Raw genomic sequence first — 16,231 nt, 5'->3', positions numbered from 1 at the left:
TGAACCAAGGGGAAGGAGAGAAGAACAGTGATGAGAGGAAAGGATTCTTTTGTCAATAATTTAAAAGATGGACATTTTATTAAAGTCTTTGTTTGGAAAGAGCATGAACCAATAAGTAGACACAGTGACTCTAATGAAGCATATAAAAAAATCCCTTTGATTTGGTCTCAGAAGTCTTTTTCTTAATGGAATACTAATGCCAAGTTGTCAAGACAGAAAAGAGTGTTTTTTAACACAGCCAGGAGCAGTCAGGCTGCCATGTAAGCACCAGACCTGGTCCCAGGGGAGCAGCTGCTTCAATGTGACTTCTCAGAGCAGACCAAACCGGGCTCGAGAAGCACACGCAGCAGCACAAGCATTCAGGAGACCAGGGCCCAAATCTGAGTTGGGTCTTGTTTCACTGAAAGATTTTAAGCCATTTTAATTCTTCATAACTATTTATAAATCATCAATTCTCTCTTCTCGTGCCCTCTGAGTAGGATATTTGTTTGTTACCACTTTCAACGTAGATTACACACGCTGTACGCATTCCTTAAAGCTTTTATGACGGCTTATGGTTGACTGTGTTCCTTATGAACCCCTTCATCACCAAGTCTCTACATTATAATATATATAATTTTTGAAGAGAACTAGACAAAACAACAATTTCACTCTATAGTCAAAACATGAGGAATGGCAGGTAGAAGTAACTATTTTTCCTACAAAGCATTATTTTAACTTGGAAAACGTAAGCTACTTTAAAGAAACTGTCTTAGTCTGGCTTGGCTTGAATGTAATGAGCTTAAATCCATACGACACCCATTTTAGCACTGGAGTCAAATGCTCCAGAGCAGCCATACACCTTCTGAGTCCTAAGAGCAACACTGACCAACACAGCACAAGTGTAAACTGAATTTAAAATGACCACTACCTCTTAAAACAAGTCTTTTTTCTGATGAGACACATCTGGATCACAGATGGAGTTCAAGGTACTTTTTGAAAGTATACAAAACAGCCAGACACATAACAGGCAAGAAAACAGAGGTTTTTTACATACATCTGATAGTAACCTGTTTTTCTACAATTAGCACAAAAAGTATTACGTTACATGAAATTGAGATCTCAAAAAGTATTGCAGAATTCAGCGTGCTTGAAACTTACACTGTTAATTAGCCTGCTAATTCAGGAACTCGCCCTCTTTTCACTGGAGATTAATATTATTAAGCATGGGTATTTTATTCCGATCAACTACTGCCCTGACAAACCTGTAAATTCTAGCAGCTCACAACAAGGAAACAGATCTGGTAAGAAAGAAACTTGGTTTTGTTACTATGCATAAAAGTGTACCATTACTGTTTTTAACAGATTTTGATAATTTAAGGACTAGATGAGTACTTTGCTGCAGCACTATTCCTTTTTTGCTCCCCAGTGCTATCTGTAAAAATACTCTGGAAAAGTCTCAAAGAGCAAAAACATTACATTTTCTGCACGAACTGACACCTAGAGTAGGTAGATAAATGGCAAGGCAGTCGCCACTACAGACCTTTATTTAAGAATACCTTGAAATACATATCAGTAACTGTACACTGAGCAGACCTCTTGCTAGAGCTCTTTAAAGAACTTCCTCATTTCCACAGAATTTCTATTACTAGAAACTGCGGGTAACATACGCCACCAATAGTGACTCAAAACACTGGCTAGCAGTGAAAAAAATTCCTTTCAAATAGATGGGCTCATATCTGTCCACCACTCCAGTTTCACCATATTAAATACTTATTTTAGGCTCTATTTCCTAAAGCAACTGCAGTTCCCTCAGATACTGATAAAACTGTATATGACATAAACCACATCCAGACTAAGCCCACATGTTCAGGACCTGTAGCTTAATAAAGCTTCTCCACCATCAGCAAAATTTCATTGTGTTTTAAAATATACACCTGAAACAACCCCAAATTTCCATTTCATTAAACTGATTTCCATCTGACACAACGACACTGTGTTCTGAGCTCTACCAGTGTATCTTAGATTTCTGGCTATTTTAAAGTGTATACAGAAGGCAAACTTGCAGACCCTCACATATATGTACGGAAATGAACCTCTACTTAACATGACAACATCCTTGGTGTTGCACCTAAAATATTTATTCAAGCTTTCTACTTGTATCTTTAAGCCAACTTTATTTAAGGAACACTTTATTTGAATTTCTGCCTCACGACTCAGGAAGCACCCTTGTCAGACAACTGCATGTATTTAATCATATTGGCATCTGAAAAAGATTAACTGCAGGCAAATGCAACAGAAAACAACACATTTCTCAAGCACCAACTAGAACACAAATACAAATAGTATTTCCTTGAGTTCATGCAATCTCTACCAGAAACCCTTAAGTAATTCAATTTATTAAACTGACCTTAAAACACAGTTCATAATACTGAAAAGGCAAAAGGTGCTAGGTTGTAGAATAAAAACTCAAAAGAACTGGTCCTTCTGTTGCACTTTACTACAAATTCAACAACATTGACTAAAGACCACAGGTGTGTAATGCCCAAGTTATTTTGAGTTAAGTGCTTTAAATGCGCTGAGCAGTAAATAATACAGGATTACAAATAATGAGGGAGCCAGCCTTTACTAAAAGATAATACTTGGAAGCACCTAAAAGCAAACAAAATGTATCATCTGAAAGTTTCCAAAACTACTTTAAAAGATCAAATTAAGTACAGGAAAATCAGTAAATAAAACCTGAAAGCTGCTGGAGAAAACTTGTGCACTGCAAAATAAATTCCAGAGTACTTCTCGATTACGAAGCTGTTTTCCCCGCTGTGGTAAGTACCTGTCTCAATGTATCTCTGCATTAGCTTTTTATGACTTCACGTGACTCTATGTTAGAAACTTAAAAAGGTGAATAAAGATACTTTTTTGAATGAATGATACAAAATCCTACAGGTGAGAGGAAAATACATTTATATGGTATTTTCCAGAGGAGTCCCTTTTTTAAACAGGGTTTTCCCTAGATTTTTAAAATAACTCGGTGTGCTCTGTATTTGAAACAGACACAGGTGGAATATTCATTCAGAGAGTTTGTAGTCCCAACAGCCCACCTCTGGCTGTGTGACACTTTCCAGTGCTACCACATACCTGGCAATAACGGCAGCTCACAAATGGCATTACACTGAATACACCGAAAGCTACTTTTAAGCTCCTTTACAAGCTGTTTGGAAGGAAAACGCCTTCATAATAGTCTCAAAATCTGAACCTGATGAAAATTTTCAAAAATTCTGTTTAGAGAAAAGTATTTTCTTTATGAAAATAATACACGTATAGGCTTGCCTGAGAAAAAGAACCATGCCTTAAACAACACCGAGATCTGCACAAATGTTGTTCAGAATTACTCTGTTGTAACAGGATAAGCTCTGTTAAAGGGTTTCTTGGCAAGTTAGTGAGGTTTTAATATTGACGTTTTTGAACACTGTTAGCATTGCAAGAAACAAAAAGATCACAGTGAGTAATAAACACGGACACATTGGCAGAGCTTTGTTTTATAGAAATAAAAACATAATTAACATCAGGCCTCAGCCAACAGGAAATCCTCCAGGGAAAGTGAAATGTTAACTAAGCTGTGGCAGGATGCAGTTGTTTTCCCTCAAAATAACCCTATAGCCATTTGGATGGCAGAAAGTGTTTTCCTTGAAGTTGTTTGGTCTGTGATAAATACCAGAGTGTATGACTACAATACAGGCAAACCAAAATATCAGAACCTTATGTAGATGAAAAAGAAATAAATTAGGTAGAAAAAGGAGATTGTTTACTAAATAGTCACTAGTTAGCTTGCTAAAAATAGAAAAGAAATAAGCTATACGGGAGTATGTGTGTATAAAAGGGAGGGTTATATATATACTGAGTCACCTGTAACCCTTAACCTTTTATGTCTTCATTTTTCTAAAAGGTATTCTAGGTATTCCCTGTCTTCTTACATTGCTTGGCATTAGGGAAGCTCTTATTTGGCTTTCAGCAACAAGATCCGTTTTGTGTGAAAAGAGAGGGCAGATTTCTCAGTGTCCCCTGGCTGTCCCCCAGAAGTTGGCTGTTAGAGGGCTGAGTACCCACGACAGGATTTTAGGTTTCTACATAAACATCCTAAAGGAGCTCAAAACTTATCTGGTTTCAAATCCAACCTGGCAAAGTTAAAAGTAAGAAAAATGCATCACTTGCATTCTCTGTTTCACATAAATTACACACTATGAATGACACGGAGGTCACCACTGAGACAATGGCACTGGATTATAAAAGAAACAAAGAGATGTTCAGAGCCTTCAGAATTTAGACCTGGCTCAGATTTTTAAAACTTAAGTTCCTTACTCTATAGGAACCACAAAGACCTTAATTTTCAAACTCAAATCTCCACAGGGAAGCCTATGTCAACGTGTGTTGCTCCTTTTCTCAGCTGGAGGCTCGGCACCTTGAAAACCGGCCGATTTTTTTAACCCTGCCAGTCTCTACCCACCTAATGGGAACAGGGAAGCATCAAGTCTACTCCTCAGCACTTGGAGGAAGGATCTGGTGCTGTTTGGGATCCAAAAATATCTTTTTTAATCATCCCTGTTTGCAAAAGCTTTTCTCACTTCTTATTCCCCTTGTATGAAAGTATTATGCACAAGTAATTTAGATAAAAATTGAATCTAAATCAAGACCACTAACTTGTCTCTCTAAATAACTCACCAGTGGTTTGGGAGTAAGCTCCTTTAACCAGAAAGGACTACATTTATCACATTATCTATCCCCTTTTTTACCCCCAATAGAAAAAGAAACACCTTAGAGCACCATGCATTTCCATTGAGTGTGTACCAACATCTGCTTCCCATCCATAGCTTTTGAATCCTGTATTCAGAGAATGTGGAGAACTTCTGGGGATGGGTGACAACCTGAATAACAAGGCTGTAACTTGGCCTTCATTTCTAAACTAATACAGGATAAATTTAAAACCCAAAAGGGACTGCTACTCCTTTGTGAACAGCTAACTAGTGCTGCACAGCAAAATTAAAATCCACTTCTTTGCTTTCAGGATGCGTGGCTGCTCCATCTTACAGCTACGCCAGACTTCCCTATTCATACGGGAACAGAATGCCAGGTTCCTTATTTGTGATATTCCCTGACTAAAAGGGAACAACAAAAACGACTGGCAAAGCACGTGATGGCCCATGCAGAAATAAAAAGCCAGTGGTAACTACTCAGTTCAAGTGTTGTCAGATTTTAGATGAGCACCTAACCTGAGCCCTGTGGTACAGCCTTCAATCACACAATCCTGCCTTCCCCAGAAATGCTGTACGTGGAAAAGAACTGTTCTGGGATGGAATTTGGTTGTGGATTACAGATTCTCCTGGCTACAGGACTCCTGTCTCCCTTACTGTCGAGGCTGTAAACATGCAGACAACGGGTCGGGGAATTGGAGTAGGAAAAAATAAGGCTAAACAGCATGACAACAAACTGTAAGCCCATGTCTGTGTCGTAGGAAAGCCGCCTGTTACTCGCTTCTCATCTTTTAGCTGTCCCAGATGGGAGACGATTTGTAAATGTTTTAAGTCTGTGTAAATTTCCACAAAGACCAACAGGATATTCCTCTGCAGCTGTGATGCGCTACACGCCGTGTTAAAAATAGGTCTCCTGCACTTTGACTGGAGAAGCTAATAGGATCATTTTAACTCCATTCTGTGCTCTCTCTGTGTAAGATAAGCACAAGGCTAGCCCCTCTCAAGCACAGCCAAAAGACAGGCATAACACATAAAGAGACAAGGGACTGCTCCTAGCTTCCATTTGCAATTAGACAACAATCCTTCAAAATATTTCCATGTATGGCCTTTGTATCTGTACCTATGTACAGAACTGTAAGTGTCTGTAAGCAAAAATGCACAACAAAAGGTCTAACTTGTGCCCTTAATAATTCGATCTAAATTTCAGTATCAGAACCATATTTTAAATTGTCTTAAATTTATTATTTGTTAAATTTATTAATTGTCTGTTACTCCATTTATCCTCTTCTTGCATGCTGTCTTAAGTCTATTCTGAAAGTTGTTTTTGCTTTAGTGTCTTAGAACGTTTCTAATGAACATTTCTGCAAGATGCACAATACTGTCATTTTAACCCAGTCCTGTGGTAGCTTGAGTGGATGGTTACAAATGAATAAGCAGTTCTCTGATGGTATAAACACACTGCATCAAAGAAACCCTTCTTTTGCTACCATCTATTCTCCAGAGGAATCACTGTAGATCAACATTGGTTTCTGAATTCCATTTTCCAAATCTGAAGGACTTGGAACCATAAATTTTCCACTGCAAGGTGTTAGGTTATTTGAGCAGCGTTAACAATACATTGCTGTGTACAAACAATTTTACTATTTAATCATCCAAAAATCAGCTGAAGGAAAAAAAACCCCACCCAAAACTCCAGCCCAAAACCAAGTAAAACCCCACTTTCATGATACTTCCACTACAATTCAGAAATTTGAATTTTCAGTTTCGTGGGTAAAGTTTTAAATATGGACAAAATAAGCTTAAGGTAAACAAATAATGTATGTTGGACTGACCAAGTACAAACCCATTTAAAGATTTCCCTTTCTGGAGCATGTGTTATTTTATTAAAATAGATATCCTCAACTGTTAAAAATATTTAACCAGAGTAGGAAACATGAGACTATTTTTACACAGACATTACAGTAAGTTTGAATTACTTCTAAACATCAAAGAAAAAAATGATGGAAATAAGAGAAGAACAAATCCCACTTGAAGAAAAACATGGATAAAAAGTCAATATTTAGCCATGACCAAGACAAAACAAAAACTTGGAGACAAAAATCTGATTAAGGATTTCAAAGAGTATTGTGAGATTAGATTTATTTTGAGAAGTCTGTGGTCATGATATAGAGCAGGGCTGCTAGTAACTTTTATTTAAATACCTCCCTGCTAAGCATTTTTTTCATTTTTTCCCCATTTTTATTCCTTGCTGCTTGCCTACAACAGTACCTCATCTCTGATTGGAAAAATGCCCGGATGCTTAAAAACTTGTCTCTGGAACACAGCTGAAGTTAGAATAACACTTCCCAGCCACCCTGAATATTAACATCTTTAATCAATCAGCTTTAAGAGAATCACATAAAAATCCAGGATACTACCCATGCTCGAGACCTGAAGTATGGAAGAGAATCACAGAAGACAGAGAAAACAGCAACAGCCTAGATTCATGCAACTGGTAAAAAAACATCTGTTGCCAAGAGATATGGTTTGCAGAAAAGAAACAGATGTACAGAGTCTAATCAAGAACAGAGACTGAGCAAAGGTAACAGAAGACAAATAAGAGAAAAAAGGTTAGCAAAAAGACCCCAAACTCTCAAATGGCTGAACTAAAAGAAAATCCTAAGTAACTGTGGAAGACCTGAAGAAATAAATACAGATCATCAGTCTAAGGATCTAGCACATTTTAGACCAGGTCTTGTTTCAAGCCTTTCTTGCACTCACTGTGACTATGGAAGTTTGTGTGTCAGGCAGGTTCCACGGGCTCTGTCCTTGAGACAAAAAGTTAAGACTTGCTTCAAAGTAAATGAATAAACTTATTCCACGACATAAACACAGGATTTCTATCTTTGTGTAAGGACACACTGATCAGGCCAGACAGCATTCAGTAATCTGGTATAAAGTAACTTATAAAAACATTTTCATACACTGATCAGGCCAGACAGCATTCAGTAATCTGGTATAAAGTATCTTATAAAAACATTTTCATACCTGGACCAAGCAGCGGGGACCGGTTTGGCTGGGCACTTGACTGGTGCGATGGTTGAGGTTCAACCATGTTTGTGTTGATAATGGTGCTAGTGGTGGTGGTATTGGTTGTGGTACTGCTCTGGATTATAGGATTATTTCTATCCCACATGTTTACAGTCTTGTTGTTGTTGTAGTTTGGGTCGCCCCAAGCTGAGGTACCATCATCGATTTCCATCTTGCGGCGAATGGACGGTGGAGATGGCTCTTCCCAGCCAGTTGCCTCACAGTTCTCTTTTTGTTTGGCTGGCACTGGCCCACCAACCCACCCTGACCCCGTCTGTTTTACAGAAGCAGCTCCTCCCCAGTTACTTACATTGTTGTCCTGGGGTTTATTAGCCCAATTTTGTTGGGAGCCTGGCTTTAAAGATTCCCCCCAACTTGTACCTGTATTAGCCTTGCTGTTTGTGCCGTTTCCCCACCCGCTGGTCCCAGATCTCGTGGAATCATTCCAACCAGACCCTGATCTACTGTCAGAATCCCATCCAGATCCATTCTTCTTCCCATCACCCAAGTGTCCAGGAACAGATGATGAATCTGTCCAGTCTCCACCTCCTGAAGTCCAGCTCGGATTTGATTTCTGTCCATCTCCCCAGTTTTGAGATTTGGGTTTCTGAGGTTCACCCCAGGTAGGTGATTTGTCCTCCTGATTTGCGGTCCCACTCCAAGCGTGGCCGCTTTTGGCAGCAGCAGCATTATTAACAGTAGTAGAGCTTGCTGACTCTCCCCATCCCCCTGGGCCATTTGGTGCTTTGTTGTTATTGTCTCCCCAACCTGTATTTGTTGGAACAGCTGCAGGTGGAGAGTTGACCCACCCAGATACTGAAGAGGTATTTGTACTGTTCATGATGGACCCATCGTTCTTCCCCCCTGAGTTTGAAGATTGAGTAGCTGCACAACCCCAGGCCTCTGTTCCATTGTCATTCTTTCGTTCAGACCTTGGGGACTCTTCAAATTCCCAGGCAGTGTTTTGCTTTACGGGGGTCTGTCCCCACCCCGTATTGGACAAGACCCTGGGGTCAAGGTCATTTCTTGGCAACTGAACTTGCCCTTGGTCTATCATCCCTTTGTCTCTCCTCCTGCCTTCTCCAGCCCCCTCCCTCCCAGTACTGCCTTCATTTTGACTTCCACCGCTGTCGTTACTTCCTTCGCTAGCTGTGGTGCCAGATGCTGCAGCTTTGGCCCAAGAGTTTATTTGTTCACTGCCCTGCTGCATGGCAGGATTCGGACTGGTAACGCTAGAGCTGTCCCACCCTGTTGATCCTTTCCCACTGATGTCACTGTTGGAATGCTGGTTTGGGGGCTTGCCCCACTCACCGTTCACACCGTTACTGGTGTTACGGTTGGGGTGGCCCCAAGCTCCAGAATGCATACTACCAACACCGCCGTTGCCACTGCCCCTGCCCCACGCCAGTACCCCGGGACCAGAAGGAGGTCCCGAATCCCAGGCGCTCGCTCCGTTTCCTTCCTTTTGCACAGCACTGCTGGATCCGTTTTGTTTAGCACTTAATGCTGAGTTCACAGTGTCTCCATTCCCCTGACTGAACCCAGAATTGCTGTTTCCTGTGGCAGGATTACCTGGGGACATCCCCCACACTGAACTGCCCATTCCTTCACCACTGCCCCCACTGACTTGAGAAACGGATGTTCCATTAGCACCAGGAAGGCCTTGCAGGTGGGGCGGGATGATGGCCCCCATACCAACAGCCATCCCCCAGTTCGGCAGTCCGTTTGTCTGCATTGCATTGATAGGGTTTGGTGAAGAGTTCATGGGGTTAGTGTTATTTGGTCCATCAGTGTTAAGGTTCTGAGGTTGTACGCTGAAAGACACATTCTGAGAAGTGGACGTTTGTGGTTCTGTGCTCTCTTGCGGCAGCAAGTTTCCCCAAGCACCTAAGGTGCCTGTTGGGTTCCCATTCTGGTTGCCCATATTCTGACCTATGGCACTGACTGGACTGCAAATACTGGAAGGGTTGCCTGCTCCCACAGTTCCTTCATGTCCAAGTACAGGCCAGGCAGCTGGATTGGCATTAGGATTAAGGTTAAGATTAATGCCAGCATTCGAGTTGGAAGCACCCCAGCAGTTCTGACTTCTACCATCTCCCATCATGTTGTCCATCTTTCCATCCCCGCCACTGGCAGAGCAGTGAGCTAGCCCCGAGCCGGAGCCCGCAGCCACAGCCCACACTCTGGCCGAGCTGCCGTTACCGTTTGCTCCACCAGCTCCAAGGGCACTCTGGTTAGAAGTGCTTTGGACGAGTGCTCCGTTGGCGCCATTATTGCCATTAGTTTTCTTTGTATGTCCAGTGAAGTTGCCTTGGGCACTCCCTGTAGCCATGCTACTGTTCTCTGAGCCACAGTTGGAGGCAGAGTCAGTGTCTGTAGTACATTCTGAGGCAGACTCAGTCTCGGCTCCGGTAATGGAAGGCCACGCTTCCTTGTCAGTCCTGTCTATTATCACTTTATCCCAGCTGCAGTTGCCTTCACTCCTGAAAGCGGGCTGCTGTCCCCAGTGGGAATTCTCATAATGGTCTCCCAATCCACTGTGGCTGAGATCTGAAAGGATCCAACAAGGTTAAAAATGACTCCACTGTTCCAGTACTGCAAAAGCCCTCTATTAAGCACTATTTTACATTGCTAGTCACAACACTGCCTTCTGATAAAATTTAGAGCACATTCTTCAACATAATACAGTAATTTTCCTCACTATAATAAAGCACGATGCTCATATTTAGGGTTTTTTTTCTAATCTGGCAAAACTCTCAATTAAAATAATGGGACAATTCAGTTTTAGAACAGCAACAAAAGCATTCTGTATCCCTAAGTCTACTAGTAAAAATAATAAGCAGGCAATAAATAAGGATAGCAAATACAGTAAGCTATGTGAAAATGCTAAAACTCAAATTTGGAAAAAACACAGAAGGATACTTAGCAGACTCTTACCATTTATTTTGACTGAGTCCTCAATCTTCAGAGTAACACAAAGAAAGAGCATCCAATAAAAAATGTAAAACGACTGCCTGCCATTAGAATATTACATACACATCTATATCACACTCAACACTAAATTCATACTGCATTTAAGTTTTCAGCCCTTCCTGAAATAAAGGAACAAACACTGAGAGTCACCTTCACTATTCAGTGTCCTTTATATATATATAAATTATATACTTTAATGCCACTACTGCAACTTAGGTTTTAGCAGAGACCTTGGGCACTTCTAAATAACAGACAGTTTTGTAGAGAAATTTAACTCTTAAGGGTTTTACATGTGGTTTAAACATTCTTTGCACTTGCACACACAGTTCAACTTCGCCCCAAACCAATGACAAATGATGCCATGTTGTACAGACAGTCAGAAGACAGTTTTCTCAGAGCACCTCCCGCATTCTCAAACATAGATGTGAATTTAAAAAATAAACAAAAGCTCTTCAGCATCTAATTGCTTGCGAGAGTACAAAGTAAAACTGGAAGACACAACACTTCTCATGCTAAGAACTTAAGCTTAGGTCACGCTTTTGCATTTACTTTACTATCCTACTTGCTCTCTGCATGATTTCTAGAACAGATTACTGCTTTTAGTTTCTTTTGACAGGAATTTTATAGCGAGTAATTCAGTCTGATCCTAGGGATATGTACTAGAGACCATCTGCAGAACAGCTCCTCTTATCTGCTTGTCTAAACAAAGCAGAAAACTTCATATAGGTAAGTTAGAAATTTTGGATGTCAATTATTTTTACTTGCTGTAAATCTACATAAACATAACTTTAATATTTTATGAAGAATATTTTGCAGGGAACATGGATGCAACAAGTCTCCCAAATAAGCTGTTAACAGTGGATGCCTAATATGCATCAATTTAAATAACACATATTCTGGTGTGACTGGCTCCTCTACCTGCCTCCAATTAGAGGTGTTCGAATATCATAAAAAACCTGTTCCAAGAATAAAAAAAGCTCTCTCTCTTTGACAAAGTCTTCTTATTCACATATTTCACCTGTAGCTTTTCAAGAAAGGTGGGTGATTATTTGGTTGCCTCATGACGATTTATCAAGATGATGAAAGAACAAGATTTATCAAGATGATGAAATCAGGATAGACTGCATCTTCCTCCCCCCCTTTTTAAACCTTAAATTAATTGAAGCAAAAGTACCAACGTCAGAGAAGGGAAGGGAAAACAGCCTTAGCTCATCACCTGTCTCCTCATGATGCCAGGAAAAGCCGAGATAAATAATTGACATGTGTATGACAAATCCAAAAGAGAATGTGAAAGGAGCCACTTGGATTTACCTGGATTCTCTCCCCTACACGCAATGGCTAGAAGGGAAGGAAGCAACATGTTATTCCTGGATAAAGCCAACCAGTTCCATGACAGAGCTAAGGAAAACGGTTGAAAATGTACCTGATAATCTAGATTTGCTACACAGGTGTTAAAACAGAGAGCAGAACCCCAGATAAGGTATGGGAGGTGAAAGGAAGTCTGTGAAATGACTTAAAAAAGGTCAACAGGGTCAGAAAAAATGAGCCAAGCAGGATTCTTGGCAAAGTAGGAATGAACAAAGGAAAAAAGCCAGGGCAGCCCAGGCCAAAAGATAAGAAGTTGAAGCAACCAAGGAATCAGATAAGAGGAGTTAAGTGAGAGGTTTTTGATTTTGTTTTTTTTTTACACTGTGGGTGGTGAGTTCAGCACTACATTTCAGATGTGACAGAAAGATTTTAAAGTGGCTTGAAATACACTGTTCCAATAAAAAGGTCTTGTCAAAGCCAAAGCCTAAGCTACATGTGCGAGTGCCTGGGAGAACCATGGTGCTGCAGGGCAGGTTTGCGGAGAAGGATCAAGAACACACCATAAGACGTCTCAATACTCACAAAAATGACACTAGGACCGACAAGATGAGATGAAATTGAGATGCTTCTTCAGTTAATTATTTTTCTTTCTCCTCTCCCCAAATATGGCGGTTAAAGCAAGGCTTAAGTTTGAAGGAACTTACGAGATAGAAAGTAAAGGGAAGGGGTGGGAATGGAAGAGGAAGATAACAAAATAGCTCAGATGGATTCCTGAGAGTAGGGAGCAAAATGGTTCATTAAATAAGATACCAGGATTTTAAAGAGCAGTCAGAAACAAGAAGAAAAAAAAAATGAAGGGGAAAAACTATAAAGACCAAGAGATGACCATGTTAAAAGTAGAAAGTGGCCAGGTGCCTCAGCTTGGACAAGCACATCTACTCCAGGCAGGATCACACAGAGTCCGTTTGGTTTGGAAGCCGCACACACGCAGCTCCAGTCCCTTTGCTTTTCAAGGGCTGGCAGCTCCATAATTACTCTCTTTCGTGTACCATCAGCACGGTTCCTTTTACTGACAGCCAGATTACTCCTTCAGCAACCACCACTGACCAACCAGAACCTGTTTACTTTGACAGGAATCACAATACTTTTGTCAGGTGACATGAAATGAGCAAACCCGCTCTGGAGCAGCAGCGTACCTGTGCTGGGCTTCCCTGCCCTGGAGCCACTGGGACTGTGCTGGTGCCTTTCACAAGTCACAAATTCCAAAAAAAGACCAAAACCAGAGATGTGCAATAACTTGGTACTGTTCAAATAGTTACTGGAACAATTGGTTCTAACACCAAAGACTGCTGCACAAAAATTTGGAAGAAATAGGGCAGATAAAGAGAATGAAGAAAAAATTCACAATATAAACAGAAAGCTGCAAAAATTGTGACTTTGCTGCTGGACGAACAGAACTGATCCTGAAGAGAGTACATTTTATATTCTTGTCTCTAAAAGCAAATAACCAAAAGGCGTTTTCCCATTTTCTCCAGATTAAAAGAAGTTCATTCCTATAAATTAAAGAACCAAAGAGTAGCAGAGTCCGACTTAATCCATAAGGACTTTAAACATTTGGGAAAAATAACGAAATCAAAATATTTTATATGATTAAATCTAGATATTTGGTTTGATTGTTTGATAGGGATTTTTGAAAACAGAAATTTCCTCCAACTTTCTAGGAAACCAACTCTTCATAAAAACTGCCATTTATATTTTTTTTTTAACTTTCAAAGTTGTTAAGGCTGAAATGGGAAACACATTTAAAAAATTAATTCTTAAGAATCAGTTCCTCTTCATTTATGCAAAGGTCAGAAATAAAGCACCACAACCCACCAGAAGCATTTCTATCCTTTCTCTGTGAACTGCACAAAGATTTTAAACAAAACATCAGGAACAGGAACCACAGGTATTTTGTGTTAGCAAATCCTGGTGCTGGTACACCGCAAAGTGGCATTGATTTTTAAATTAATACTTTGCGTTTCAAAATCTTAATTCTGCATCCTTTTAAAAATACGGTTCCCTTGATTAACAACATTTCTTCAGCAATCATGAAGGAAAAATTAATCTGAGAATAACAGCTCAAATTTGTTTTAAAGCATATGACTTCTGTCACATTGCAATCATACAAGCTACCTGAAAACTGCAGGGCTTGGATCAGTGTTACCAATAAACACGAGCAGTGTGTTCTGTTTTGGTTTAAAAAAAAAAATCCTCAATAGGGTGGGAGGAGACTGCTGGTGTTATTATATACCGTACCTAAGATATTTAACCAACTTCCATTTAGTACTTATTAAAAATAGAATACATTTTTGGCTGGATAATGAATATGAATAATTAGTTACAAAATCAGTTTCATATTTACAGAGATTACAAATGTAAAGTATGAGGAGAGTGAAATGGAAGAAGCTGTTGCACGCGTTTCGTAGAAAAGTAAAATACTTTGCCTGCACAAGCAGTTTACCCAAAACTTCAGCTGTCCTCTGAAAATGACATTTACAATAATATTTTTCATTTTTATTCAGCTGAGTTAAAATGAACTGTATCTTCATAACTTCCGTTACTGTATTTATTTCAAATGCTGCGCAGTAAAATCATGCATCCTCAACTATAACATAACACTCAGCTGATAGAGGAACTTAAGGACGGAAAGGGCACGAAATGGCAAAGCCTGGGATAAACTTTTTAATGAGAATCACATTATTAATAAGTTTTGCTCATCTAATTTTAAACCAGATCTAACGCTGATTCCTTCTTTTATTACTGGCTTTATTTTTCGATTCATGTTGGTCAGCGTAACAACAACCAGATTCATTGGCTTGTCCTGTCCTGCCCAAAGGCCAGATTACAGACGGCGCTGCTGTTTGCTTTGACGTGTAGAAGAGAGAAAAATCCCAAAGGCCAGTGACAGCCCTACTGGGGATTTCGATTGTCACACAGAGGTTAGTGATTCTGAGTAGGAAGTCAAGAAAAAAGGGCAAATTCCTTTCTCTCTCCAGAATAAACAGTTTTCAATTCATCCTGAGCAGATCTGTGCATTCATTTTTTCTAAATCTGAATTAAATAGAAACATTTTAAATGCTAGATCAATGCTAGACCAAATGTAGGCTAATTTCATAAGAGAAAAATAAAAGATGAGATGAGTATCTATTCTGAAGAACAAAATATAATAAAGTAGCACATCTGGGAAGTGCAGTGTTAATATTTCAGGTTATCTGCTATATCCAGCCCTATGCATACGCTGTCTGAGGCTGAGGACAAATTTGAAAACTGTCACCTATTTGAAGGCACTGAGGCAGCTCAGTCCCATCGATGTTAGGAAACTGGAATCTTGAATAGCGTACATAATGTGGAAAGACAGAAGAGAGATGGAAGCACTGAACAAAGCAGTTTTATTTATTTTAAAACTAAACCACAGTTAAGTACGTAAGTGGGAAAGCCTGTTATCCTGTTCGCATATTCTGCACTACGACATTAAAATGTAGTTCCTTTCCTCTGATGCTAAAAGCTTTTAAATGCATTAAGAAAACAAGCAAAAATAAACATTTTTCATTATTAGCAGAGATTCCACTAAATGCTACCTCTCCAAAACAAAAGCAGCAGTAGAAAACACTAAATAATTGCATTTTTCTGCTCAGTGCAACATATCTTTAGCAAGCTGCTCACTGCAAAGACGCCATTTTATCAAAGCTGAAATGCAGCCAAAAGCTTAGGACGCGGAGCTGCTGCTCCCTCTCTGAAATGTTGTGTAATAAATTGATTTAACAGAAGCAGATGCTATTTTCGCAGGGTTAGGGTTACTTTCTCTCTCTTTTTTTTTTTTTTTTTGGCTCTAAAAAGGGCTGATGGGTAATAAAATACCTGAAGAAAGGAGTCGCCCAACCATCCTAGGAGACGCTACATTGCGTGCAGAGCTGCTTCGACTCCTGCATCTGCGTTCTCCAGGGCTCTCGGCTCCAACATGTCGGCTGTGCACAGTGTGAGCCTCATCCTGTCGAGCTGCCAAGAAAATCTCTCTCTGCAAGCCTGCGCCCAGACAACCTGCAGGCTCGGCTGGGCCGCGGTCGCGCTGGCGGTGGAAATGCCCTTTCCACGCACAGCCCTCCTCCCCTTCCCCT

The 16,231-nt window shown here is 40.2% G+C and overlaps 1 protein-coding gene across 1 annotated transcript in view; it reads right to left on the bottom strand.

Moving 5' to 3' along the window:
* TNRC6C (trinucleotide repeat containing adaptor 6C) overlaps positions 1-15,999 on the bottom strand; it is a 46,246-nt gene extending 30,247 nt beyond the window's left edge. Inside the window, exons 1-3 of the mRNA XM_029086045.1 lie at positions 15,975-15,999; positions 7,742-10,343; positions 1,033-1,057 (exon numbers count right to left, since the gene is read on the bottom strand). Of these exons, the coding sequence (XP_028941878.1) occupies positions 1,033-1,057; positions 7,742-10,343; positions 15,975-15,999 (2,652 nt within the window). The remainder of the gene's footprint in view (positions 1-1,032; positions 1,058-7,741; positions 10,344-15,974) is intronic.
* Between the last annotated feature and the right edge of the window lie 232 nt (positions 16,000-16,231).

The sequence above is a fragment of the Antrostomus carolinensis genome, unplaced genomic scaffold (genome assembly GCF_000700745.2).
Source record: "Antrostomus carolinensis isolate BGI_N321 unplaced genomic scaffold, ASM70074v2 scaffold33347, whole genome shotgun sequence".
NCBI classification, from domain to species: domain Eukaryota; kingdom Metazoa; phylum Chordata; class Aves; order Caprimulgiformes; family Caprimulgidae; genus Antrostomus; species Antrostomus carolinensis.
This window is presented reverse-complemented; position numbering and strand designations above follow the sequence as displayed.